The sequence below is a fragment of the Apostichopus japonicus genome, chromosome 7, assembly GCF_037975245.1.
Source record: "Apostichopus japonicus isolate 1M-3 chromosome 7, ASM3797524v1, whole genome shotgun sequence".
In the NCBI taxonomy this organism is placed as follows: domain Eukaryota; kingdom Metazoa; phylum Echinodermata; class Holothuroidea; order Aspidochirotida; family Stichopodidae; genus Apostichopus; species Apostichopus japonicus.
In genome coordinates, this window is record NC_092567.1 from 24,364,195 (window position 1) to 24,389,476 (window position 25,282).

At 36.7% G+C, this 25,282-nt stretch overlaps 2 protein-coding genes across 9 annotated transcripts in view; one reads left to right on the top strand and one right to left on the bottom strand.

Moving 5' to 3' along the window:
* Positions 1-3,403: 3,403 nt before the first annotated feature.
* On the top strand, positions 3,404-24,744 carry LOC139969835 (elongator complex protein 4-like). 3 transcript variants are annotated; one of them, XR_011793811.1, is made up of 12 exons: positions 3,404-3,573; positions 6,013-6,048; positions 7,877-7,998; positions 8,609-8,734; positions 11,291-11,418; positions 12,505-12,610; positions 14,371-14,556; positions 17,610-17,718; positions 17,919-18,025; positions 18,637-18,794; positions 23,468-23,712; positions 24,603-24,740. XR_011793811.1 is itself a non-coding variant. In XM_071975142.1 (11 exons), the coding sequence occupies exons 1-10, from the start codon at positions 3,420-3,422 to the stop codon at positions 18,763-18,765; spliced, it is 1,203 nt and encodes a 400-aa protein (XP_071831243.1). In that variant the 5' UTR covers positions 3,404-3,419; the 3' UTR covers positions 18,766-18,794; positions 24,603-24,744. The 3 variants fall into 3 exon arrangements, 2 of the variants coding, with proteins under 2 accessions (XP_071831243.1, XP_071831244.1); XM_071975142.1 differs by lacking the exon at positions 23,468-23,712 and having other exon boundaries at positions 24,603-24,744; XM_071975143.1 differs by lacking the exon at positions 23,468-23,712 and having other exon boundaries at positions 12,508-12,610; positions 24,603-24,744.
* LOC139969834 (paired box protein Pax-6-like) overlaps positions 24,630-25,282 on the bottom strand; it is a 145,705-nt gene continuing 145,052 nt past the window's right edge. For all 6 annotated transcript variants that reach the window (XM_071975141.1, XM_071975139.1, XM_071975140.1 and 3 more), the window contains one exon: positions 24,630-24,768. In XM_071975141.1, the coding sequence (XP_071831242.1) occupies positions 24,674-24,768 (95 nt within the window). In that variant the 3' untranslated portion in view covers positions 24,630-24,673. The remainder of the gene's footprint in view (positions 24,769-25,282) is intronic.

Here is a 25,282-nt window from a genome sequence, read left to right on the forward strand (position 1 = left end):
TTTGTGGACTCAGTTATGACTCACTAGGGACTTGAACATCTCTTGGGGATCCGTATCAATTACAGGCTACAAACTTACAACCTGTGACACTATATAAATGGTGAATGGATTAATTTTGTAACCGAGTCTTACCCCTCCGATTAGACTATATTGTCGTTAACTTGTTTTCGTTCATAGCATCGACTCTCACATTTAATACAGACGGAAATTACATAAGGGGAGGTGGGGGGGGGGGGGCCACAGCTAGGTACTAGGGGAGGATCATCGGATATCACAAGAGGTTTTGGCACTCGACATTCTCGTATTTCGGGAATCGCAAATTTTACCGTCGCGACTCTAAGGAGCAGCAAAATTGCTATGCCATTGATTAAAGGTTCGAAACCGTCATGTACTGAGTATTTATATATTAACGGTACGATTATGGATGGCTGCGTCGCGGGGAGGGAGGGGTGAGGGGATATTTCCCCCAGTTCTCCCTTGCCCCAAGTTACCCCCCCCCCCCTATCAGATCTGCGATAGTTATTCAATATGTATAGAACTAGGCTAATCGTTTTTATTAGAAACAGCTTTCAATGCATTAATGTAGTGACACATTGTCAAATGATAGCACCATTTTGCGAGTAAGTCACTTTACTTGTAGAAAAATTCCCAAAGGGGAGAGGAAACCTCACCCCTTCAGTTACACCCCTCCCCCATATCAGTGTTTTTTTATTTTTCTCCAAAAACACCAGCCTTCCCCCGGTTACCCCCTCCCTAGATTGCCCGATCGGCTGGTGCCGCCATTGCTAGTTTGACAAACATTGACTTATAAATCATTGTTCTGACAAACACTTATTTACTCATATTGGCCTAATGTAGTATCTTAAATAGCTTGTTTATCACCGAAATAATGAAGTTATTTGTGTGCTGAGCAAACGATCTTTGCTCCCATTCTAAAATATGAGGTTTTAACTGGAGACCCCATCCCATACGGCTCCCTTTACCTTCCTACAATTATGTGACTATATAAGCAACTTGGAGGAACGCGTACGGAACATCTTCATCTAATGATATGAATCGACATATACATGCGATTGGAATTGGACCCTTTGAGATTATGATTTTGTTGAACATATCTATTTGATAACTCGTCGGGTAAATTTTTTGTTAATCGGTTAAGTGACACCATAATTACTTTGGGAATACTAACTTACATATATTGATAAGACAATTGACATATTATTTGAATTTGTGAGTTTGTTAACCAAGTCAGTCGTATCATTTTCTTTGTCAGAAAAGGTTTGGGTAAATATTTACAATTGCAAGTACTACCGAAAAGCAAGTTTTAGCATGGTTAACTTTGTAAGAATGCCAATGACCTTCAATGCCAGTAACGCCATTCCCCCCCCCTTCCCCTTCCTGACCTCTCCCCCCCCCCTCAAAATCAAGACAGTAAAGGAAGTATATCTTTGCTTACATGCGGTTGTTCATACTTGGATCCGTGCGCTATAGATGTCATGTATACAGCCAAACTATGGCTTAGTTACATGTATGTGTTATCGATTAATATGATAAGGTAAAGGTAACGGACATTTCGCAACAATTTGTAACAAGATATATCACGCCTTATAATGTCCGAAGCGTTACATTTTTATAATTTCATGGCTGCAGGCCTCTATTGTCTTCAGTAGAAATAGTCCTGAGCGGTATATGCAAAATGCGACCCAGGTTGGTCGTCTGATATGAAATACACTTGAAGTACAAACGGACTATGAGTGTTAGTTAAGAGTTAACAGTATGACGTAATAACTTCAAGCAAAGCTATAGTACCATATGCAACGAGGCTTCGAAGACAATATTTGCAGTACAAGTGCAGTGTTTTTATATAGTGAATATTATTAATGAAATGGAGGTAAACGTCAAAGGCAAATGAATATATATAATTGAAAACGTAATGAGTCGTAAAATCCAGAACAGTGAAAAAAAATGTACCTCAGTGACAGCCCAGAAGGCATTGTTTTTATTTTATGTTGATCTTATCCCCAAACTTTAAATTGTTTACGATGTAGCATCCTAAATTCCTGTTTATTTAATCGCAAAGAAATTAGCTTAAAAGTAATCAAATAAACCAGCTTTATATCTTCTTGTGGGCTATTTATTGCTGGTTTTACGTAACAGCTATCAGGGTTTTCTGTTTTATCTCAATCACCTTTGAAACATTTTCTCACTACTATGCAAGCGTCAAAGAATAGGTGGTCGTGAAGGGGAACGTGACACTATTCTAAGAAACAGTTCATGATTATGCACGACGTCTGTTGCGTAATAGACATACTTACTGAATATTCATGAAACATGGGACCAGATTTTAGTGTTTGATGTTTCTGTTTTTACAGAGTGTATAGCTTTTCACATTAAAACAGAGATCACCAGTGGTAGATTTTATCACTGACGTACGTATATTTTCCAGACAAGAAATGAATTTGATCTGTTCCTTCATCAGTAATTTCGTGGAAACATTTTTTTTAGGGCACAATAGGCCTATGCTGTTTTAGCTTAAATTTATAACAGATCAGAAACTTTATATAAACAACATTGAATATCGTACACATTTATAAATTAGGTTAAAAGTTTGGTCCGGACTCCGTGCAACCAGGGGTACATTTGAAGTGCTGGCGAGCCCGAATCACGTAGGCCCTTTATTCAAATAGACCTTTATATTGGTAGGCGTACATCAATGCAACTATAGTCCTTCGAGGCACTTACATGGACTAGGACTTCTTTGAATGCTGGAAGATGCAGCACATTCGACGAAACTGAATTTTGTTTACATCTATCCTAGGTTGATCACATCACAGGCAACATGTACCGTACGTCACGTGACCAGTAGAGTAGTTACCTTCGGTAGCTTCAGATTTAGCACATGAAACGATAGACAATCTCTACGGTGATTGCACTTTATGTGAAATTCAAAAATGGACTAAGATTAGAGAATTATCCATCGATACAAGTCAGCTACTATTCATACAGCCTTAACACTCTTGAATTATTTATTTTGGTTTAGGCCTATGAGCTAACGTTCTAGCTTTCGGGCAGGAAAAAACGATCACACGACCAGTTATTCTGAAAGGTATTGTAACGTGTAAGACGACAAAGAAAAGGGGGAAAATTGGGGCTTCTGCGACTTAATAGTTAGTTAATTGCTACGAATTTGACAAAAATATATGATAATTTGTTGCTAGGAAACAGGTGGCGTTCCTTATATGCCCAAGAAATGAGTAATCACATAATAAAGAAACTTAAAACATACAAAAATACAATATATCGTAGACGTGAAATCTCAAAGGTAGTTCTTGTCATACTTTTAAATTTTTAGTCCGAATATTATATATTATACATATATTTTTATTTTTCCTACCGCGGATATATGTACGAGCCTAAACATGGCGGCCTCCACGGCCACTAGCTCCGGTGTCAAAACAAGTTTTCAGAAAAAGGGCAAAACGAAGGCTGTGCAGATCAAAGGAACCAGGCCATCACTTCATAACAATCTTCTTATCGTTTCATCTGGTGTTCCATCATTTGATTTCATCTTAGGTATTTCTTAAGAAACAAATCCCATCATATGGTTGCTTCCAAATGTCGTGACATCAGCCTAACAAACAGTTACCAACTTAGTTTACACAAAGTCTAGCCTAAGCTACATCATAACTATAGTATGATACTACTACTACTACTAGTACTAATGTACAGTATAAATATGTTGCGTGTTCTCTATAATCGCATACTGTGTAGCACATCTGCAATTAAAGTTTGACTTGGTGCCTCGTAATATGACACAAGTCGTATTAGGGTAGACTTCAGTTTAAAGTTTACCAGTAACTGTCTCACTCTCAGATTGATTATTGCCATATATTGGTTTGGAAAACTATTGTAGACTACTGCTATCACTATCCAGTAACTACTTTTGTGGAAGGCCTAGCTTAGATTGATTAAAAAAAGTTTCTTGTCCAAACTTTTTTCAAAACGGAGGACGAGGAATGGATTATTGAATGTGACATTACACTTGATTTCCATTAGTTTTGGGAAGGTTATCTGAAATGTACCATTAGTTTGGCATACATACCATACATGGTAAAACCTCTGTGCTTGTTATAATAATACGTAATACATATGCTTTAAGTATATATAAGGTTTTACTTGGGAAGTCAGAATAGATTAAATCTGCATGGATGCAGTATGTTATGTGATATGAACTAGTGTTTACACGGGTCCAAAAATCGGGAACCGGGTACCCGAGGGCCGTTACCCGTCGGGTATCCGGGTATCCGGAAAAAAATTGTTTACCCTCGTGTATCACGATTTTCAAGAAATTTCATATTGGATGCTGTAATAAATGCATTATATTTTCTACTGACAATGTTTTCATGTTCAAATACGTAGGTGTAAGATAAGGTATAAAACCTCCCTCAATAATTTTTATTTGCTTCTGTTTCTCTCATTAACTTGTTAATAAATAAATTATTTAATTATAATTAGCATTACTACTAACATCGCACTGCCGCCGCTGCTTATGCTAGCTCGTGCACGTCTATTGGATCAAACCATATAGATATCCAATTTAGCTCTTAAACAGTTTTTAATAGTACTACTATCTATTATGCAGGCCCAGGGTTCTCATTGGCCGCGAGATTGCGCGATTCGCGCAATTTGATCGCATTTGGAATAAACGATTAGTAAAAAGCCACTTGCGATTACTATTTTTTAGTTATCCCGTCTATAATCCATAAACATCGCGTAAAATTCCTTGTCAGCCTTTCCTTCTTTGAAATAATAAACGAATGAATAAATAATAATTTCTTCCACATGGTAGCCTAACACCACACTAAGTCAATGAGAAATCTAGCTAAGTCTAACCATCTGTTTATTTGCTGGAGATGTGACGCAGTTATAAGACATCCATGGAATACTTTCGTAATTGCTGTTACGTTCAACCACATGGTTGCCTAACACCACACTAAGTCAATGGGGGCAGTCTAGCCTAGCCATCTGTTTATTAGCTGAAATTGTGACGCAGTTATAAGATATCTATGGAAAGCTTTCGTTATTGCTGTTATCTTCGAACACATGGTAGCTTAACAACACACTAAGTCTATGGGAAATCAGCCTAACCATCGGTTTGCAATTTTTTTTTAAACAATCACACTTTGCGTGACCTATGATTCGGGTAATAAATTAGGAACCGGGTAGTCTCGCGTCGAACGGGCCCCTTCGTTATTGCTGTTATCTTCTACCACATTGTAGCCTAACACCACACTAAGTCAATGGGAAATCTGCCTAACCGTCGGTTTGCCAATTTTTTTTTTTTTTTTTAAATCACACTTTGCTTAGGATTCGGGTAATAAATTAGGAACCGGGTAGTATCACGTCGGGCGGGTACCCGAGTACCCGGATAACCCGTGCAAACAATAATATGAACATTACTAAAAAGAAAGTTCTGTAATGATGTCAACAATTTTATCAATAGTCTAGTGAAGAATTATATGATAGTTTGTAGACAGACCTACAGTCTCTTCCCCTCTCCCACCCACACCCATGTGTAAATTTTGTACAACCTCTACCAGTATTTGATGATAAAATAGTTGGAGTACTACAGTATAATCAAAGTTCATACATTTCAGAGAATGAAAATGTCAAAAACGTTGAAAATTGTGCGATTTTCAATATAGAGTAGTGCCTGTGTAACATCATGTTTAGTGGAAACACTTAGTAGCCAAGGTTGTCTCAGTTTTACAAAGTGTAGGCCTAATTTTGTCTTGAGCAATTCTCTATTGGTTTGGTTATGTACATTATCAGAAATTGGGGCCACTTGTGACCAACTGCTTCCTTGTATGAAAAGTTTGGTGGAAAAATACAGTTCTATTTTAAGTTAACCAATGGTTCGTATTCTGCTCAGGTAGATACCAATTTTCCGGTCTCTTTCTCTTGCATAGGCCTTATAAACTGGTAGTTCTGTTTCCTTTTTTCTCTTTGCAGGTGGTGGTATCCCAGTTGGCTCCGTCATTCTTATTGGTAAATAATTCTCATCAAAAGGATTTTACTTGTTTTACAGTGAGCTACATTTGACCAAAGAAATTTGCAAATAAATATAAACTTATTTTTCTCAAGTTTTATAATGTCAGTCTTTCATTTAATGGCTTGTGCATTTTCTAGTTCCAGAAAGGTCATCTCTTCATTCATTTCAGAAACATTGCAATCAATTTCTTCATTTCCGCTCTCAGGCTGTTTTATCAAAGAGAAGTTTGTTGAAAATTTTGTGAATGCATTTTGCAGAGTTTAAGACATCATCATAACAATTAAGATGAAATTGTTACTTTTTTGAATGTCTACACATTGTTGGCTGTCTAGAAGGCAAAATCAAAACTGACTTTCTATAAGGCATAAATAAATGTATTTAACTGCACTCTAGAAGACATTAATGTATCACTGCTTCCTAGAGGCAATAGAGATTCATGAAATTGTTTCCTTTTTTGGTTTCGATGATAATCGCAACCTTTGCATTCATGATGGCGTATGTGTGTGTGTGTGTGTGTGAGTGCGTTTGTGACACCCAGTTTGTAAACACGATATCTCAAGAAGGGAAGGTTGGACCAACTTCATACTTAGTGTGTAGAAGTACCACATTAAGTACAAGAAGCCTATTGTTTTCTGGGAGGCCAAACGTCATTTGTAGTCACCAGAGGTCAAATTGTGAAAACATGTAAACACGATATCTCATGAAGAAAAGCTTGGACTAATCTCATATTTAGTATGTAGTTGTGGCACGTTAAGTTCAAGACCCTTATTATTTTTGGTGGAGATCAAATGTCATTTGGCATTACCAGGGGTCAAATTGTGGAAATTTTGTTATACTTGCCATGTGCATGAATTATATTGAGAAGAAGTTTATCAATTGACGTGGAGGTTAAAGGTCATCTGAGGTCACCAGATGTCAAACACCAAAAACCTTATAAACACTTCAAAACCCTTATTATTTTTGGTGGAGATCAAGGTCATTTTGCATTACCAGGGGTCAAATTGTGGAAATCTTGTTGTACTTGCCATGTGTATGAATCATATTGAGAAGAAGTTTATTGTTTAACGTGGAGATTAAAGGTCATCTGAGGTCACCAGATGTCAAACACCGAAAACCTTATAAACACTATATCTCAAGTTAGGAAGCATGGAGTATTTTTTATAAGTGGCATGTGGATCTGTTATATTGAATAGAAAAACTCAATTGCTTTTGGTAGAGGTCAAAGGTCATCTGGTTCACCAGTAGTCAAACTCTGGAAACCATTTAAACATGATCCCGTATCTCATGGTAGCAATCAGGACATTTATATTATAATAGCTGTTTCTGGTGAATAAGCACAAGTCTATTGCAATGAAGTAATTGAAACTTCAATGCATTTTTGCATTCTCATTGTTTTATTTCATGCCTGCAAATAGTTGCTTTTCTAGAATGCATGAACATATAAACTGGGTTCAAAAAGGTATGGACCTTCAACTTCCCTTCCAGGAGTCATAAAGATAGAATTGCATTCTAGACTGCATTAATATTAAACTGTGTTCTAGAAGGGATGAATGTTTAACTGCCTTCTGCAAGTCATGAGTGCAGAATTTGGTTCTAGAATTCATTGATATAGAACTGCATTCTAGAAGGCACGAACGTATAACTGCATTCTAGAAAGGGTAAACATATATATGTATGCATTCTGGATGTCAGTAATGTAGAAGTGCATTAGGCAATAACAATAACTGCATTCAAGAATGGCATGTTGCTCTCCTGCCCTGAAGTTACAGAAGGTTATATGTTCTGATCTTAGAAACACTATCGAAATTTGATCCTTTATAACAGAGGAAGATACCTATGGCCATCATGCTCACCTGTTACTGCGTTACTTCCTGGCTGAGGGGATCATGACAGATCACCAACTCTTCTTGGCAAGTGCAAATGAGGATCCAGAAAAGATCTTGAAGGTAACGCTCCTTTAAATTATTTTAATAAGAAAGCCTCCTGGTTTCTACATTGCTGTTTGCAATGTATCATTTCTCCAAATACAACAGCTCAGTTGTTAACGCCGTTGCCTTTCAATCATAAGGTTCCGCGGTTCGAGTTACTCCCAGATTAATGTATGTCGTCCAGTTACAGAGTTGTTGACAATTAACAATTCATAATCATGGATGTAAGAGACTGACTTCAGTCAGCTTGCGGCTTTGATAAGCCAACGAGGCTTCTTCGCAAGTTCCTGCTTGCAGGAGGATCTAATATACAATACAATACAACCACACAACAGAGGAATACAATGCATTGTTAATATCTTGCATTAATGTCAGGAGAGATGAAGCTTTTGTCACTGTTTCCATGGTTACCTGACATATCCTTCGTTTCTCCCTAACCTTTGTAACGTTACAGTGAAGGTCCCCCAGTACTGGCTATAAAAATTTATGTTAAACTTTAAACATTCTTCATTTGAATAAATTTATCCTGCATTAGACAAATCCTAGTATTTTTAAATGACCTAATCTTAAACAAAAAAATACTAGAAAATACTTTCATTGTGCCTCAAAAATTACGTTTTTGCTTTAGAACCTTCCATATCCTGTAGAGGGGGACAAGTTGCTCGCTGAAGATGCAAAGACCGGAGCAGATGTGTCGTCGGTATCTGAACCAATGAAGATTGCATGGAGATACGAATGTTTACCAAAGGTGCAGGTATGTTACTGATTCGGGAATTTTAGCAGAGTTCAGTACTTTACCGAAATTACCGGTGCTGTGGCCAAGGGCGGTGGAAGCACTTTTAATCCGACGTGGAAACCGACGACGAATGGCACTTTGCAGAAATTTGATTGGACTGATGCAGCCTGATATTTAGTACCCTTTATAACTCTTATTGTATTAACTTATTTGCGTATACACATCACTCCATCAATGCCCCCCCCCCCCTCCCTCAAGGAAAACATGCATACTAGCACTGCAATATCCAATGTGCAAATTGGGAATCAATTTTTAGCTCATACCAGCATTCTGGTGTGAGCTATTGTTACAGTGCGGCGTCTATCACTCTATCATTCTATCACTCTATCACTCTATCCGTCAACAATTGGTAAAACCGCTCCCACTCGCACAGTGTTTGATGGAATTTCATGAAACTTGGACACAAGGACCATTGGGTATAGGGTCATCAGAGATGGTCCAAAATTTGGGGTCAAAGGTCACCTGTGGGCCGTAATGGGCCATTTTGTGGAAATACGCAAAATGCTTCTTCTCCTACAGATTCCATGGTACAATGTTGAGGGTTTGTCACGATAGTGCTATGGTAGTTTTACCTTCAGGGTGTTCATGAATTTGAGATCAAAGATCAACTAGGGGTCTTTTGTGGCCCGGGCCGCGGCCCTATATTTTCAAATTGCTCCTGTTCGTACAGTGTATGGCCAATTATAATGAAACTTGGTCACAATGTTCCTCGGGATGAGAGTTACGAGGGGTGTTCGGAAAATTGAGGTCAAAGGTCATTTAGGGGGTCATCGGGGGTCATTCTTTGTAATATTTTCAAATATCTCAATCTTCTCAATATTTTGATGGATCATATTCAAAGTTGAACTGATGATTGTTGGATTGTGTATGAATAAGGTGATGCCTAAAAATTTTTGGTCAAAAGTAAATTAATTACAATTAATCCCCATTGTTTAAAAAAATCTGAGCCTTCACTTTTTGCCAAAGCTCCTTTAATTTGTCTCCCAGTCCCTGCAGTGTTTGTTTACATTTGTGGTTAAGCTCTGCAGAGGATGTTAGTGGAATTAAAGCAGGACTGGGAGTTGTTATTAACTGTTGAACTGTAAGCATGAGAGCCCTATAGCCAATCAGCACTTGCCGATTCTTAGAAGTCTTTGAGCCTGGGGTATGTAGGCAGCTTGTGAAGTTATGTCTTGTAGGGAGTGCTTGTTATGTCTGCTAAGGTAGAGGGGAGAAAGTTTAATAGGGTAGGCCAGTGGTATTGTTTGAGAGAGTGGGTAAAATAGGATTTAAAGGGGAAAATAGGAATTATAGCCAGTGGTGTGGCCAGGATTCTGCTAACGGAGGGGGGGGGGGTTATCCCTCACGGGCCCAAAATTGGTTTTGTGGGCCCTACATTTTTCAGCTCGAAAAGGTATGAGCTTCTGCACCATTGGTGCTCTAGTTATGTAGAATAAGGGCACATTTTTAACCTGATGAAAAATGGAGTGAGGGGCACGTGCCCCCTGTGCCACCCCCGGTTCCGCCGCCCTTGGCTGTGGCCGAGTGGATAAAGGCGTGGCATTTGAAGCAATGAGGCTTAGCAATCTGGGTTCGATACCTGGCCGGGTCAATAGTAAGGTGGATTTTTCATCCAAGAGCAATCTACGGTTTTCCCATCTGAAATCACTTTCTAAACTGAAAAGATTCCAAATTTGAGTTTAAATGTTGAATTGGAAGCCACCCGACGTGCAAGTTGTAGTCCATAAGCGCTTGCGGGTTTCTCCCACATTTGTGGTCGCTTAAAAGCATCGTAGGAATAACCGCTGATTATTATTATTTATTATTATTACTATTACTATTATTATGATTGTTATTAATACTTAAAGGAGATTAAATGGGATACATCTGTACACATGCAATTCTGGTATAGAGGTTTATGTAGGCCAGTTGTCATCCCCAGTTATTGGAGAAGAATGAGCAAGACTGTTCTCCATTTTTATCAATTCTATCAAGTTCTACTCAAAAATAAGACTGAACTTGGTCGAACTAAAGTTGCCAACTTGCCACTCTAACTTTTTCAGCAGAGAAATGTTAATAACCAAGTGATTAATTTGCCGATCTGATTCTGGAAAGGTTGCCTTTATCATTCTTTTCCATACTTCTATACAATATGTTAACCCACCTGTATTCAAAGTCCAAATTCAAACTTGATAACATCAAAAATTGACTGTTATTCGTGTTTCAAAAGAATCTTAACCATTCAAGCTATTGAAATACATTTTGATTGGGCTTTTTTACAAAACTGGAAAAGGAAACTCACCACATAAAGTTGTCATAATGGCTAAATTCAAGGACCTGTTTATAAAGACAAGTGTAAGGATTCCCAATCATTGCTGGTTAATTTCTTTCTGCTTTTTATTTCATGTGAGTATTATCTTCCAGTCACTAATTTATCACATACAGTATCATGGGAAAGGAGAAATTTTAACTTGAAAATTTAAAAAATTTGGGGTTTTGAACATAAAAGTTTCGATTTATTTCTTTTTTGTCAAGGACTCTGCAACTAGCCACAAATTTGGTCACAGTTATGATTTAAGCAGGACGGCGACCTCTGACCTGCTTTCAAGGGTCAAAACTGGAACTTTTCATTTGTCCGAAGAAATGAAGAAAGAAACGAGAAGGTTAGTTTTGTTTCCTGAAAAAAAGATTTTGAGTAAAAGTTTTATAAGTCTAAAAGGAAACACAACCCCAAACATCATCATTAGCATGTATGGCAGAGATTCTTATGAAGAACAAATCCCTAAATGTGCTTAGAAATATCTTGCTCATTTGGGAGATAACATAGTTAAAAGCTGTGTCTGGAAGCTGTCATTTTGTAAATCTGTGATGTCATAGTGCCACTAGGAATCTCTGAAACGTTTCAAATATTTCTTTATTTTAAAATTTTTTCAAGATGAAATGTTAACAATGTCATCAATTAGGTCATGTTAAAGTTTCAGTATTTTGGATTGGGATTTGCAAACCCCATATCCTTTTACAGAAAATAAAACATTGTAATGGAAAAAAGTTAAAAATTGAAGCATAATGCGATAATGTCATATTTAGACATATTGCTCTAGTGTACGAAGGATATATAAATAGATATGTAATATCTCTCAAATGGAACAAGATTTTCCTTAGCTGTGTTGACAGTGATGGTGGTGTTTGTGTCTCATTTAAGCTTTTCTCAAAGAAAATGTCTCTAATCAAGAAAATAAGACCTCACAGAGACTGTTGTGACACTTTCTCCAGCATTGCCAACCTTTTTCAGTGCAAATAAAACACTCTTATAGGTTAAGCCTTCAGCACTAACACATGGAGATGAATCTAGAATGGACACAGTGGCAACATTAAGATGCTATCAAAATGTGAACATCTCTTTATTTAATGTAATCACAATTTTCAACGGAAATGATTAATTAATCATTTAATTATGTTAGCATGTGGCAACAGTTGGTTAAATTCTATACATTCGTGAAGTGATAAGTTTAATTGCAACATGGTTAATTGTTTACTTATCAACGTTTCAAAAGTTGAACATTTTGACATAATAATAGGTGTTAACTTAATGTAAGTGAGAGTATTTTGGACGTTTTCCTACAAAAATGATGGAACAAAATGGTACTTTGATCGTAACAAAACAGTCATATTGTAAAAATTCAAATTGAAGACATTTAATTGAGCATTCTAAGTAAAATTACATTTTTTTCTTCCTGTTTTCTTTATAGTAGTCATCCATTCTTATGTCCAACACATCAGAGGCTGCTTGAGAGGATAGAGAGAGAAATCAAAGATGGAGAATTCCACCTCACTGAGAATGCGCAGTCAAAACAGGTAAAGATATTAATACAAATCAGAGCAAACTGTCTGAGAGTTTGGAAAGTTGAAAAGGTCACAAAACTACCATCTAGGTATTTTACTCCTTCATATTAAACTTTGTCGTCTGGCTTTTAGAAATTAAAAGCAGGGAGTTAACGGCTGGCTGTCAAGAACAGGTGGTTGTTAAAAAGAAGAATAATTTGCAACATTTTTGGGAGATTATAGCAACAAGTCAAGTCATTATTAAATTGGTTCCATTTAACATTTTGCTCCATTAAATATTTTCAAGTGAAGTAATATAGTTATACTTTTAGTTCAGAGTCTTGTAACAATGGCGATGTACAGCCATCTCACTTGGCTTTACACCTTTTAACCTCCGGTCACCGGTAACTTGGCACATCCACACACCCCAAGTGAGCACAATTCAAAGAGTCGTTCTCATGGCTAGTTCTCATGGCATCACATCTAGGTGGGACATCCCCTAGAGTGGTACCACAATCTGGTGCATACAACTACAATAACAAGGTATTAACCAAAATTACCATTTATACACCTAGTTGAAGAGAGGCAATTGAGATGAAGTGTCTTGTGCAATGACACAATGAAATGATCTGGCCATAACTCAACCAGCAATCCTTGGAGTGCAACTCTATTGCATTGATCACTTGACAGCAACAAACATTTGAAAATTTATCTAAGTCCTCAATTAATTGAATTTTTGAAAAAAACCTCAGAATGTTGAATTCTGTGCAGCAGTAAGGAAGGTTAAAACTTTCATCGTCCATTTGTTGCATTTCATCCTTCTATTTTAAGCATGTAGTTTTTGCCTGGGTTTCCAGACTTTGTGTTAAAATACCACTTAACCTTTCTTGGTCCATCAAAAGGTAACTATAAGGTGCTATGTGAGCTTGAATCTATGGATTCTGTCCGGGATCTGGTACTGATAAGATTGTCTCGCATGATGCAAAAGCGGGATCAACTTTAGTCTCCAAACTATTAAGCAGAATGAGGTCGTCAAAGTGGTTGAAATTATAAAATATTTCCGTTTTTTTTTCTTTTTGCATATGATTAAACCTAGGTTTGTTGAAGTTGATCTTGAAGATTGCTATACTTTGGACCCTTCGATTCAAATTTTTAAGTTGTATAGAGGGAGAGATTCGATGGTAAACAAAACCCATTAATTTCAGTTCATCCAATTGAAGAAAACTGCCTAGTCCTTTCTGATAGCTGGCAAGGCCATTTAGTTTTTGTTTTGTTTAGTTTAGTAATTCCCAAAAGTTAGGAAGCCAACCAAAGCTTATTTGAAACCTGACCCATGTAGGAGGTTAATGCATCCCATTCATAACTGCAGCCGTGGTGAAAGAAATGGTATCGAAAAAATCACTAAAAGAACAGAAGGTAACCCCAGTTCCCAATTCGCAAACCAGAATAGCAGATCCATGGAAGACTCTACTTAACAACTCTGCCAAAGCAGCGATTTTGAATAATAAGACCAGAGAATCTGATTTCCCGATGAGGATTTGAACCGAGAACCGGACGATTGTTTGGCAGACATTGTAACGGATACACCATGTTGTCGTCACATTCAGAAGTGAACTGTGGGTTTGTGATGTCTTCATTCACCTATGGATGACTTTTAAAATAAAGTGAAGGATTAGGGTGGTGTTATGACGTGGGTGGAGCAGCGAGTGCTTCTCGATTACCCTGTTTTAGACTTGTGACATTTTTACACCTTTGACTGACATGCATGTCTCTATCCCTTGTTTACCCTACAGTCACTAAACCGAACAGTTTTGAGAATCGGCCTCCAGTCATATGGATCGACTCTGTGGTGGGACGAAGGCTATTCAAATAAAGTCGAGACCTCTACGTCACTATGTCGTTTCTTTCACGCGTTGAGGGCACTGCTACGAAATTCCTTGGCAGTTGCCATGGTGACAATGCCTGTGCATCTATTACATGTAAGTTGTATGTATATATATTTGGCTGAAGGTGTAAATGGCATGATTAAAATATGAGTGAATAATGAGTGACAAAACATGAGTGAATAAGCATGCCTTTTTCTTTAATATTAAACTTTAGTTTTTTCAAACATTGGTGGAAGTTTCTGGTGGAAGAACTCGTAAAGTGAACAAACTGTGTAAAATTGAAGCGTGCTTAGATTGAAGGTATATACTGACATGAGACATTTACGAGAACTGACCATGTGGGTAACAGATGCATCTCACTTAATTGACAAAGTTGTTCAATCTTGTTTTCAAAACAAGGTCTCTCCACAAAATATAACTGAATCTGTGTCTCACAACACTAGATTTTACAAGTTTGCCTACATTGGTAATTTTTTTCTGATTACCACCACAGAATAAAGTTAAACAGTTAATCAAATCGTATTGCACAGACATTGATGTTAAGTTAGTGCTTACGTCCTAAAATCTGTAATATCATTGCCATCAAAGATCCTATTCCTTTAAGCCTTAGATATCGTGCAGTCTATAAATTTAAATGCACAAGCTGTAATGCTTGCTGTATAGGAGAAACCATGAGGCAACTCGCTACACAGACTTAGCATCTTAAAACTGACAAGAATTAACATATTCACACAAAGCACTGTGATCACAACTATACATCAATCTGGGAGACTGTGTAAATGTCATATCTAACATAGAAAAGAAACATAAAAATGTAAAAAGAAACGTAAAAATGTAAAGATCGTATTTCAGTTTTGTATCATGTTCTTGCTTGGTATGGACTAATTAAAATGATTAATTGATAACAGGAATGCATGCAGAGACATTGTTTTATTAAATGACTTCGAACATCTTTGAATGCTGACAGGGTTATAAACATGTTTCATGAAGTGTCCAAACAAAATAATAACGATAAATGTTTTTCTGCCTTGTTCCAGAAAATGGTCATTAACTTTACTATTTTAGCAATGATAATAAAAAAAAATTAAAAACCTGACAAGATTCTGTTTTTCAATTTAGGCTAGAAGTAAGAACAAATCATACAATGTTTTTTTTCCAATGGCTTGATTAAAGAAAAATGTTAAGCAGAAATTTAGTCTTTATATGCCATAGACTGAGAAAAAGTAAAACTTGAGGGATAGAAGGCCTCAAAATTCTGGGTTATTTAACTGGCTTAAAAATGTCATTGTGTTTTATCATTTGCCCAGTAGAAAATCAAAATGGCGCATGTAACTTCCTGCCAGTAGACCTTAGTAACATAAATTTCATGATAAGTCGCGTTAACAACCGTCAGTCAAAATATCGGCATGATCTGCATACCTAACACACAGCCCTTTACTACTGCTTATTATATATTTAAATATATTTAAATATTATTATTCTGCTCTCAAAAGCTTATACAGTAACTGATGTGTGTAGCAATTCAAGAAAATAATTTCTTTAGCCAGTAGAATTTTTTTCTTTTTTATTAAGTACTTTCATTTGTTAGCAACTGGTTAAAAATTGTGAAATTCTAGACCCTTGTGCTAGCAAAGTTTCTTGACAGCTATTCTGGTTGTCAAGATATTCACATTATAACATATTTGCTAAATGACAGGAATGTTCCTTTTCAAGAATAATCTCATGCACTGATGTCTCCTCATGGCAGGCTAAAATGTTAAAGCTTAATCCAATGTTTTAATTAATTTTGATAACTCAACCAAAACCTGTTCTTTAAACGTCATATAAACTACAAGGCACATATGGATGATATTTGACACCATCAGTACTAGACAAATTTGTACTTCAGACTAAACGTGTCAGTTTGAGGCTATAAAATGTCGGATGTTTTCCTATTGAGGTTTGTGTTGTATTTGAGGAGCTGACCTATTGACCTGAGGGTTAGGCTATATAGTCCAGTCACTTTAGTTAATGAATCTAGGCTGCTTTAAAGAGTCATTCACAAATATTAAAGTTACTAGTCCACAAGTCAAGGTACACAGTTTCTTTGGTAACAAGTTGAACTATGTTCTTTCAATTCTTATTTCTGCAATTCATAGTACAACCTTTCATAAGGCAGTGGTTCAGTGCCCACAGCCCTTTGTATGAAATCAAAGTTGGTGTTTATTAGAACCGCAAAAGCACCTTCTCCTGTGGAATCACACCTTTAAAGATATCGGGACTGTATTTGTAGACCGGGTTTGCATGGAGTGCCCTATATGTTCCGATGAAAAGTGCATATTTTTTTTTAAAGTTTCTTTTGTTATAATCTGTATGGTTTTAGAAATGGTATTTGCACACCATTGGAAAATTATGAGTCCTCTATATGTAAGGACAAAGAAAATTTAAGGTAGGCTATTTGGGTCATAAAAATGTATATGTGAATATGAATCCAATGTGAAAATGGAGAATTTTGATAAGAAGTGTGTACCATCTGTTTCCAGTATTTCACCGAGGTGCATGCGGTGAATTTATCTAGGTTGTAACCTTCGAGTCAGCAGCTATAACAGAGAAGGAAAGAAAGGCGAAATAAGGTCGAGACAGCCTCTGTTGATGGTCGTGACCTTGGATAGTGGCTAACCCTGTAGATCATAAAATACCTTGCAAGGTCGTCTTGAAATGAATTGAAACAAATGTTTGTTCACAATGATGATGTTGTCAAAGTTCAGGAATTGTTCCTAATTTCTTTTTCATGATGGGACTTAATTGGATTTGAGTTCAAAGATGATTTATTCAGCTCAATTTTTTTATTTTTTTATTTCATATTTGTTACCATACAAAAATTTCATAAATTCTTCAGTTTTAAAACCGAAATAAGAGAAATGCTGTCAGTTGCACAGAATTATCTTCAAGCAATATATCTTTTCCTTTCTGCATGTACTGTTAATACATTAAATATTTTTAATTTAAACCTTTACACTAATTTCAAGTTGATTGCACACCTATGAGGGTAGAAAAAAAAGACTTGAGAGTGTTAACATTGCAAATATTAATTATTGGTATAAGTTTAATTAACCACTTTTTAGATGAATATAACTGAAGATAAATCTAATTGTCTTTCTTTTTAGGATTTTGTGGAAGTCAGACGTTTGGAGAGGCTGTGCGATGCTGCCGTTCAGATTGAATCTTTCGCTGGCTCCGAGAAGGAAACAAATCCAATATTTCAAGATTATCATGGTGAGGTTGGGGTCAGGGGGAGGAGGTTGGGGGAAGGGGGAGGAGGTTGGGGGGAAGGGGGATGGACAGGGGAAAATTAAAATATTTCACCCTCAGGCAAATTCCAATGGGGTAAATCTCTCGATTCATATACAAGTAAGGCAAACATTGGATTGTTTTATTTTATTCATTTATATTCTTTATTTTTTCTACTCCACCAGGGTTGCTTCACATCAAACATCTGCCAAGGTTAAATTCTCTGATGGTTTCGACTCCAGATTCGATGGATCTAGGTTTCAAGTTGAAGAGAAAGAAACTAACCATTGAGGTATGATTGGGGTCGTAGTCTGTCTTTCAGAGGAAACATTAATGGAGTTAATGTACCATCCACAAAAATTGTGGTATTTTTTCCCAGAAGATTATTCCTATCATGTTGGTATGAAAAGTACTCTGTGTTTTTTTTTTTAATGAGCAAAACTTTTCCGGCCGTTTTTTTCTTCTTCCCGTATTGCTTAATTTGCCATAGAGGTATGTCAGCAAGTTAGGAAAATGGAAAAGAAAAAACAGTCTTCAAAAGGTATCAGCTAGTCACGTCAGTGATGTGAATTGCAAGTGTTTCCTTTGTCTATTGTCTTTTGTCCTTTGTTAGTCTTTTGTTCTTTGTCAGCCTTTGTCTTTGTCCTTTGTCTTTGATCTTTGTCTTTTGTCAGTTACAGAAACTACACCACATATCATTATTTTTTCAAAACGTTTTGAAATTTTTGGTTATCCCACGTATCTTGCCTTGTTGTCTGGTGAGGAAATGCAACATACATGTAGTAAGTTATGCAAGAGATAAAGAACTTGCTCAATAAGCAGTGATGTTAAATATTTAATTTAAAATGTGTTGAAAGTGGTAGTCATGGGTTTTATCTTGTTTTTCAAATGTTCTTGATACAGAAGCTCCATCTCCCGCCAGAATTCTCTGATTCTGTAAGCAGGCCGCAGGAAGATACAGTGCTACCCTCGGGAGGAGGAGGAGGTGCTGGATGTTCGTCCACCCTCCAGAAGCGACACCTCGACTTCTGAAGTCGCTGCTAGAGAGGATTAACATCGAGGTACAATGTTCCCCGTTGATCTTATATCTGCGTTGCTATCCTTAATATAACTTTGAAATAGGTTTTATCTTGAGAATTGTGAATTTTGATAAATTTTGGGGTTTTTTTTTGTATCGAAAAACCTTAAAATTCCATGATAATGCAGTACTATGTGTGCTTGAGTAGGCAGATATCATTTCAAGACACGAAGGAAAAAGTCAGGAATTAAAAGTTGTGATCGGTAGGTTTATACATGTCCTACTTAACTGTAGTTTCAACCCTTACAGACGAGCTGTGATCTAGGTATTTGACACTAGTCACTCTAAATAGTGTTTTGTGGGCTAGCATCATTGCTGCCAATCAAAACACTTGTTTCCATGACATAACTGCCTCATTGCCAGTAATTGGTAGGTTTATACATGTCCTACTTAACTGTAGTTTCAACTTTTACAAGTTGAGGTATAACCTTGCTAGATTTGACCCTATTCAATCTGTATGTAAGTGGGTGGGCTAGGGACATCAGCCTAACATACATGCCTAGTTACATGTGGTTTATACTTATACGAATATTACAAATGAGGTATGACCTTGCTAGATTTGACCCTATTAAATCTGTGTGCATAGGCTAGGGACATATTGCATTCATAGTGTGAGGCAGAGAAATCAGCCTAACATACATGCCTAGTTGCATGTGACCAATAGGTTAAACTTGTTAGCGTTCACTAGTGATCCATGAATTCTTTATAAAGATTCTAGTGTATATTTGAATGGGAAGGATCGAACCCACTTAGAAGTGGAATTTAACAGTAGAAATGTAAATAAGAGCAGTTTTTATTAAAGTTTAGAGTTATATTAACCCATCATCATGACTAATGAAGCCCTGTAACATTTATATAGTACTGGATGGAACTCAATCTAACCAAGGAAGTAGGATAATACTTCGTTGATCTAACCAAAGAGAGGCTTAAAGGGTGTGAAGACTCGCCCAAAAAGAAACATCTAAAGCCGGTAATCTGACCTAGTTTCGAATGAGGTGTAACAGAAGTGTTAGACACCACCATCGATCCCAGAAAATACACACACAGCTTGCTACCGTCGGTAATTAGACACTAGTGTACAGTCAATACATACAGCTGCGGTCAATGAATACCCACAGCAAAGTATACAACGATACAGCGATGGACATCTCAGGTCCAGCTAAAGATAGCAATTAAGGTATCACGTTTCATTACTGTCTGCATTTTGTAGCGACATGAACAAGACGTCACTTGCAAGCAACAGAAAGTTAACTTTTTCAGATGGCCGCACACGGTTTGGGGCAAGTCTTCAATGCCTTTAATGCCTCTTGACTGATCCATTCAATCTCAACGGTCTAACCCAATCTCTAGAGATGAGGGAATGGGGTTTGCAACTTACAGTGTAGAATGTATCTAATAAAGCTAAATATTCAATGTCTGACACCGGAATATCTCTTTCGATGATACGATAGGGTTGTTTGGTACTCTGTTCCATCCCTAGGAGTGGGGGGGGGGGCTGAGGTGGGAGTGGGGGTCCACCAGGAAGAAGGGCCCAAAAAGATGGGAAAGAAAAAAACGCCATTATTTTTAAAACAATGGTGCACTTTTTCCTCAGGGGTTTGTCTTTAGCAAGTTGAGTATCATTTGCCTTTAAGTTTTTTAAGAGCCAAACTCAAGTTGGAAAGAGAGAGAAAACGAAACCCCAACGGTCACTATGGTTACTTGCTCAGTTGATTATTTAAGTGTTGTATGTCATTACCCAATATCATAATATTAATGCCCACATGTACCAGTTATTAACCAACAACTGTATTCCAAGTTTGGATATAATCTGATTTAAGGATGTGGAGTTATCGCAAGTTTTAAACTTTGGTCCCTCCCAAAGAAATCGGGAACCGACAAAAATTTTGCACGTAAATGGTCCAAAACACATTTTGCCCGGACACAGTGGCTCAAACATATATTTGCCCACGAAAATTGTGGGCCCAAATGGTCCCAAAAAATTTTGGGCCCCAAAAATGTCGGCTTCAAAGAAAGTGTGAAATTGAGAGAGTGCACCTGTTCGTGGTTTAATTGGCAGAAAAGTATCGTGATTGACTTTTTTGATACAGACCAAAAGTGAAAACAAAAAGACATAATTTGACTGTTTACTTTGTTTTATTGTCTTTTACCCTGTTTCAGTCGGTACTGATGGAATATACAAAAGTGTATACATTGTCTCTTTACCAAGTAACAAGAAAACATGAAAAAAAAACAAGAAGAAATAACAGAGAGAGAGAGAGAGAGTGACTTTGCCCCTAAAAATCTGTGAACAAAATCCAAATTCTTTTCCATAAACTGTTGGAAAATAAGATCTTTGCAAATTTTTTGAGCTCATAATTTTTCGTAAGGTATGAAAGAACCTGGGAGCATATACCTTATATATTACACCAAGACATAGAAAATGCTGATTGCAACGATCATGTTACTGTATACAAGCTACGAACAATTCATCTCACAGTATAGTAACAGGCATGAAAAAAATTTCAAAATTGAATAAAAAAGGAAAACAATTTAAACAGTGTCTAAAAACATCAAAACAGTATGATTATTATTATTATTATTATTATTCTTATCCTTAGTGTTATTATTTTCTTATTTTGATTATTTAATATGATTATGATTAAGGGTAACAAGTTTTGTCTGTCAATATCCAAAATACATTACAAAATATTACTAAACCAAGAAGGATAAATAAACTGGGATTTTTGGACTCAAAAGTCAGCAGGGGAAGATCAAGGATTTAACAAAGGAAGGGGGGAACCCTGGGGTCACCGTAGGGAGGGGTTGTAGGCATACACCCGAGGTTGTCTTATGTTATGCCAATTTCCTAATTTTCAATGTTTGAGTAATTTCCCCCCCCCCCCCAAGGGATCCATACATGGTCTGGGCAGATGAAACTAAGATAGGAAGAATAAATATGTATGCATGGTGGGTAAAAGGAAGAAGACAAAGGAAACTAAGAAACAATAGACAGGATAACAATAGATGTAATAAAAAACGCAATACAATAAGGAATGCTTTACTTCCTGCAAAGCTCCAACTGGAACACAAATCAAGGTAAAGCTGGTTAGAGTAATACCGTATCAAAATTTGTGAGGGTTTCTTTAAGGCATTGCTAATTTGTAAAACACAAGAACAATGAACTCAAGATGATCATAATTATTGATTTATTTATTCTATTTTCACTGGATGCTCTTTCACTTGTTTATCCTTATATTTAGGACTAGATTTAATTAACTTTTATGATAATGTATTATTATAATGTAATCTAACATTCTTTGAAGATATTGAGTAGCATAGGTTGATCCCCCCTTTCAATGGTTTTATCTTTGAGGTACCCTTTGTCATTATCTCGACATCCCCCACCCCTTCCCCACACCTGTTCCCAACCCCTCCCCTCTAAACACAGTTTAGGGCAAGATCATGAAATAGCTTCTCTGCCTAAAGAGAGGCATTACAGCCTTTGGTCGTAAGCATTTAATAGTTTGATGCTGCTGTATTGTAAATAAATAAATAAAACATAAAAATAAAAGAGACACCCTGTTTATACGTTATTAACTCTGTCCAAACAATGAAACATTCTAACAAGTTACTATTATTAAAGGAATATTTCTCGGTGCATCATATCACGCAATTTTGCTATTTTGCGCCCCCCATTCAAAGGATAGAGAGAGTAGCAAAAGACTCAATAATTAAGACATTTAAGGTATTAACGATAAAAAAGGAAAATTGGTAGAAAGAAAAGAATAAGAGAGATAGAGAGAGAAAAAAAAAAGACGTTCACAAAATATTATGTTTTTGTACAAAAATCAAGGTGAGGTCCCTGAGAGACTCTCAAATTTACAATGACCACAAAAAAAAAAAAAACCAAAAAAAAAAGGCAGAGAAGGCCTATATGTGGTGCGAGAGAGAAAAAAAAAAGTTATAAATACACAAAGATAAAGGTTTTTCTTTTTACAGAACCCTCACAGTTACAAAAAGTTCCTCCTAATATAAATAAAGCTACCTTACTTGCAAAGTTCTTTCTTTTACTTCTTATGATAATGTTGCAGAGTATTTGTGGGTGGGTTAACCTGTTAGTGTCAATGGCTTTATGGTTTACCTACATATCCATATGTATGGGATTCTCATCATCCTGTATGTGGTGGGAAGGTCAAGACACTTTATATAATTTGGTGGGTGAGCAATATGTTAACCTTTTTATCCTTCTTCAAAATATGGGTATATTTTGCATTTTTCTATCAAATATTAGACAGTCAAACTGCAAGCGTATCTATAAAACCAAAGATCTTTCACATATTGAAATATTTGCAAACATTTTACAGAAGAGGATCACAGACTTTTTCTCCCCCATTCCCCACCCCCCCCCCCAAAAAAAACAATACAATTGATAATTTTAGGAAAGTATGGGTCTTGAAATAAATATGCATATAATGTATGGAAAGATAGGCCAGTCTACATAATATATATATATATATATATATATAGCATACAGAGTCATCAGTCATAGCAGTACTTTCGAGTGTCTTCAACTTCTCCTTGTCATTAATCAAATCCGATCTCCCCCCCCCCCCACCCTTTCTTTTCATTTTGGCATTACTCACCGTTCGTGATACTTAATTCATTTCCTGACAGTTTTAAACCTAAGGGTTAGCCCATCCGACACTACAAGCAGTGATGTAAATTGCCAAAAACAAGAAAGGTTCCTGTTCGAATCACCTGTGCATCTTCACCTTTAAAATACTTGTACAAGCAGTCAATTTGCTTGTTCATGCATGGTATCCCTCTAGCTGGAATTAGATGTGACAAATTCATTGATATTAACCGTGATGGATATGGGTCTGTCCTTGAGCACTGTCTGGAGATCAATCACTGACCAGGTATATATATATATATATATATATATATATATACATATATATATATATATATACCTATATATATATATATATATATATATTTATAGGTAGACAAGTCAACAAATGGTGAATAAAATTAACAATAGACAATTTTGGTTTAAAGTGTTTTAGGCAGAACAGTGTCGTCACCTTGTATTGAAAGCAAGGGGTCTTCTGCGAGGTATTTTAATTGAGCTGGTCGATGGATGACAAATGCCATCTTAAGTTATTCATTTGACCAGTAGATTTGCTCAGACCTACTTACAGTGAAGCCAATATTTAAATGTGGATGCCGTACAGTTGCATGTGGACTAATGCATGGCATGGATTTAATCTTGCCTTCATTCATGCATATTAGGAAATGCACAAACAACTTAACACCAACAATGTTTTCTTTATCCTCTTGTTTTCATTTCTTAATCTGACTTGTAGAAAACCCAAGGAGAATTTTTTGGTACAGACAGAGGGGGGTAAGGTGATAACAGGCAGCTGTAAGGTTGAGTTCAGCACCAAGGGAGAACGATAAAAATTGACGTGAGAAATCTCAAGTCCTGCAACATCTTCTCCTCGTCTAGATTGCAACTGGTCTTTCTTGTTCATGAGGTCACATGTTCGTTAATGAATATTCATAAAGTGATATCCCGTTCGTCAGCAATCGTGTTCACGGACCAGTTAGCCGGCTCTTGATGGATTCTTCTCCATAGAGGATGCTCGGCTAAAAAAAAATATCATTTCTGATACAGAGGGACTCTTGTCGACGTGTGCTTGCATGGACTAGTTTTTCCGTAGGTAACAAATCTAGTTCCTTTCATCAAACAATCCCTCCTGCATAAAATGTATCTCTTTGCTTATTTTTCACTCCTCCTTCACAGACAAGCTTCCCCTGAATTGAGACACAGCTAGTGGATCATTGCTGATGATGATGTTTGTAGAGAGGCCACCCTCATTGGATTCTGGGCCAGTATTGCGAAGAGTGGACATCGCCGGGCGAGGAACCAGGAACTTGCACAGGAACGGATACACCGGGAGATATCAGGCCTGTGACAAGAACGTACAGAGAGAGATCGTTTGTTAAATGATGATTAAAGCTATATTTCATATGTCAGAAATATTTATGAGAACTTGTAGTTCCAGCAATAGTATCGAGAAGCAATGAGGATATGTTTATATAAGACAACAGTCTACACACAACTCTTATAGTATCAGGATAATCTAGGTCAGATGTTTTCAACAGGCCCCCCATGTGCTTAATCAAACCCACAAAAGATTTCAAAAAGCCTGGATATACCTCTGAGAAGTCTTGACAGTATGAGGCTGCGATGCCATGGATATATATATATTTATTTAGGTAAAACCTAGACTTCCCCTCTCATGTGACCTAGCTAATCTTAGTAGTATGTTGAAGTATCCAATTGGAATACATTGGATATTTAATGAACTAAAACCTAGACTAACCTCTCCTGTGACCTAGGTAATCCTACGAAGAGTGGAACTGGTATAACCATGGATATATAATAATAAATAAAATCTAGGCATACCAGTCATGTGATTT

Excerpts from the sequence above, each read along its gene's own strand:
- LOC139969835 (XM_071975142.1), top strand. The coding sequence starts at position 3,420 with ATGGCGGCCTCCACGGCCACTAGCTCCGGTGTCAAAACAAGTTTTCAG. Across the intron at positions 8,735-11,290 it reads AATGTTTACCAAAGGTGCAG|GACTCTGCAACTAGCCACAA; the intron begins GTATGTTACTGA and ends TTTTTTGTCAAG. Across the intron at positions 11,419-12,504 it reads ATGAAGAAAGAAACGAGAAG|TAGTCATCCATTCTTATGTC; the intron begins GTTAGTTTTGTT and ends TTTTCTTTATAG.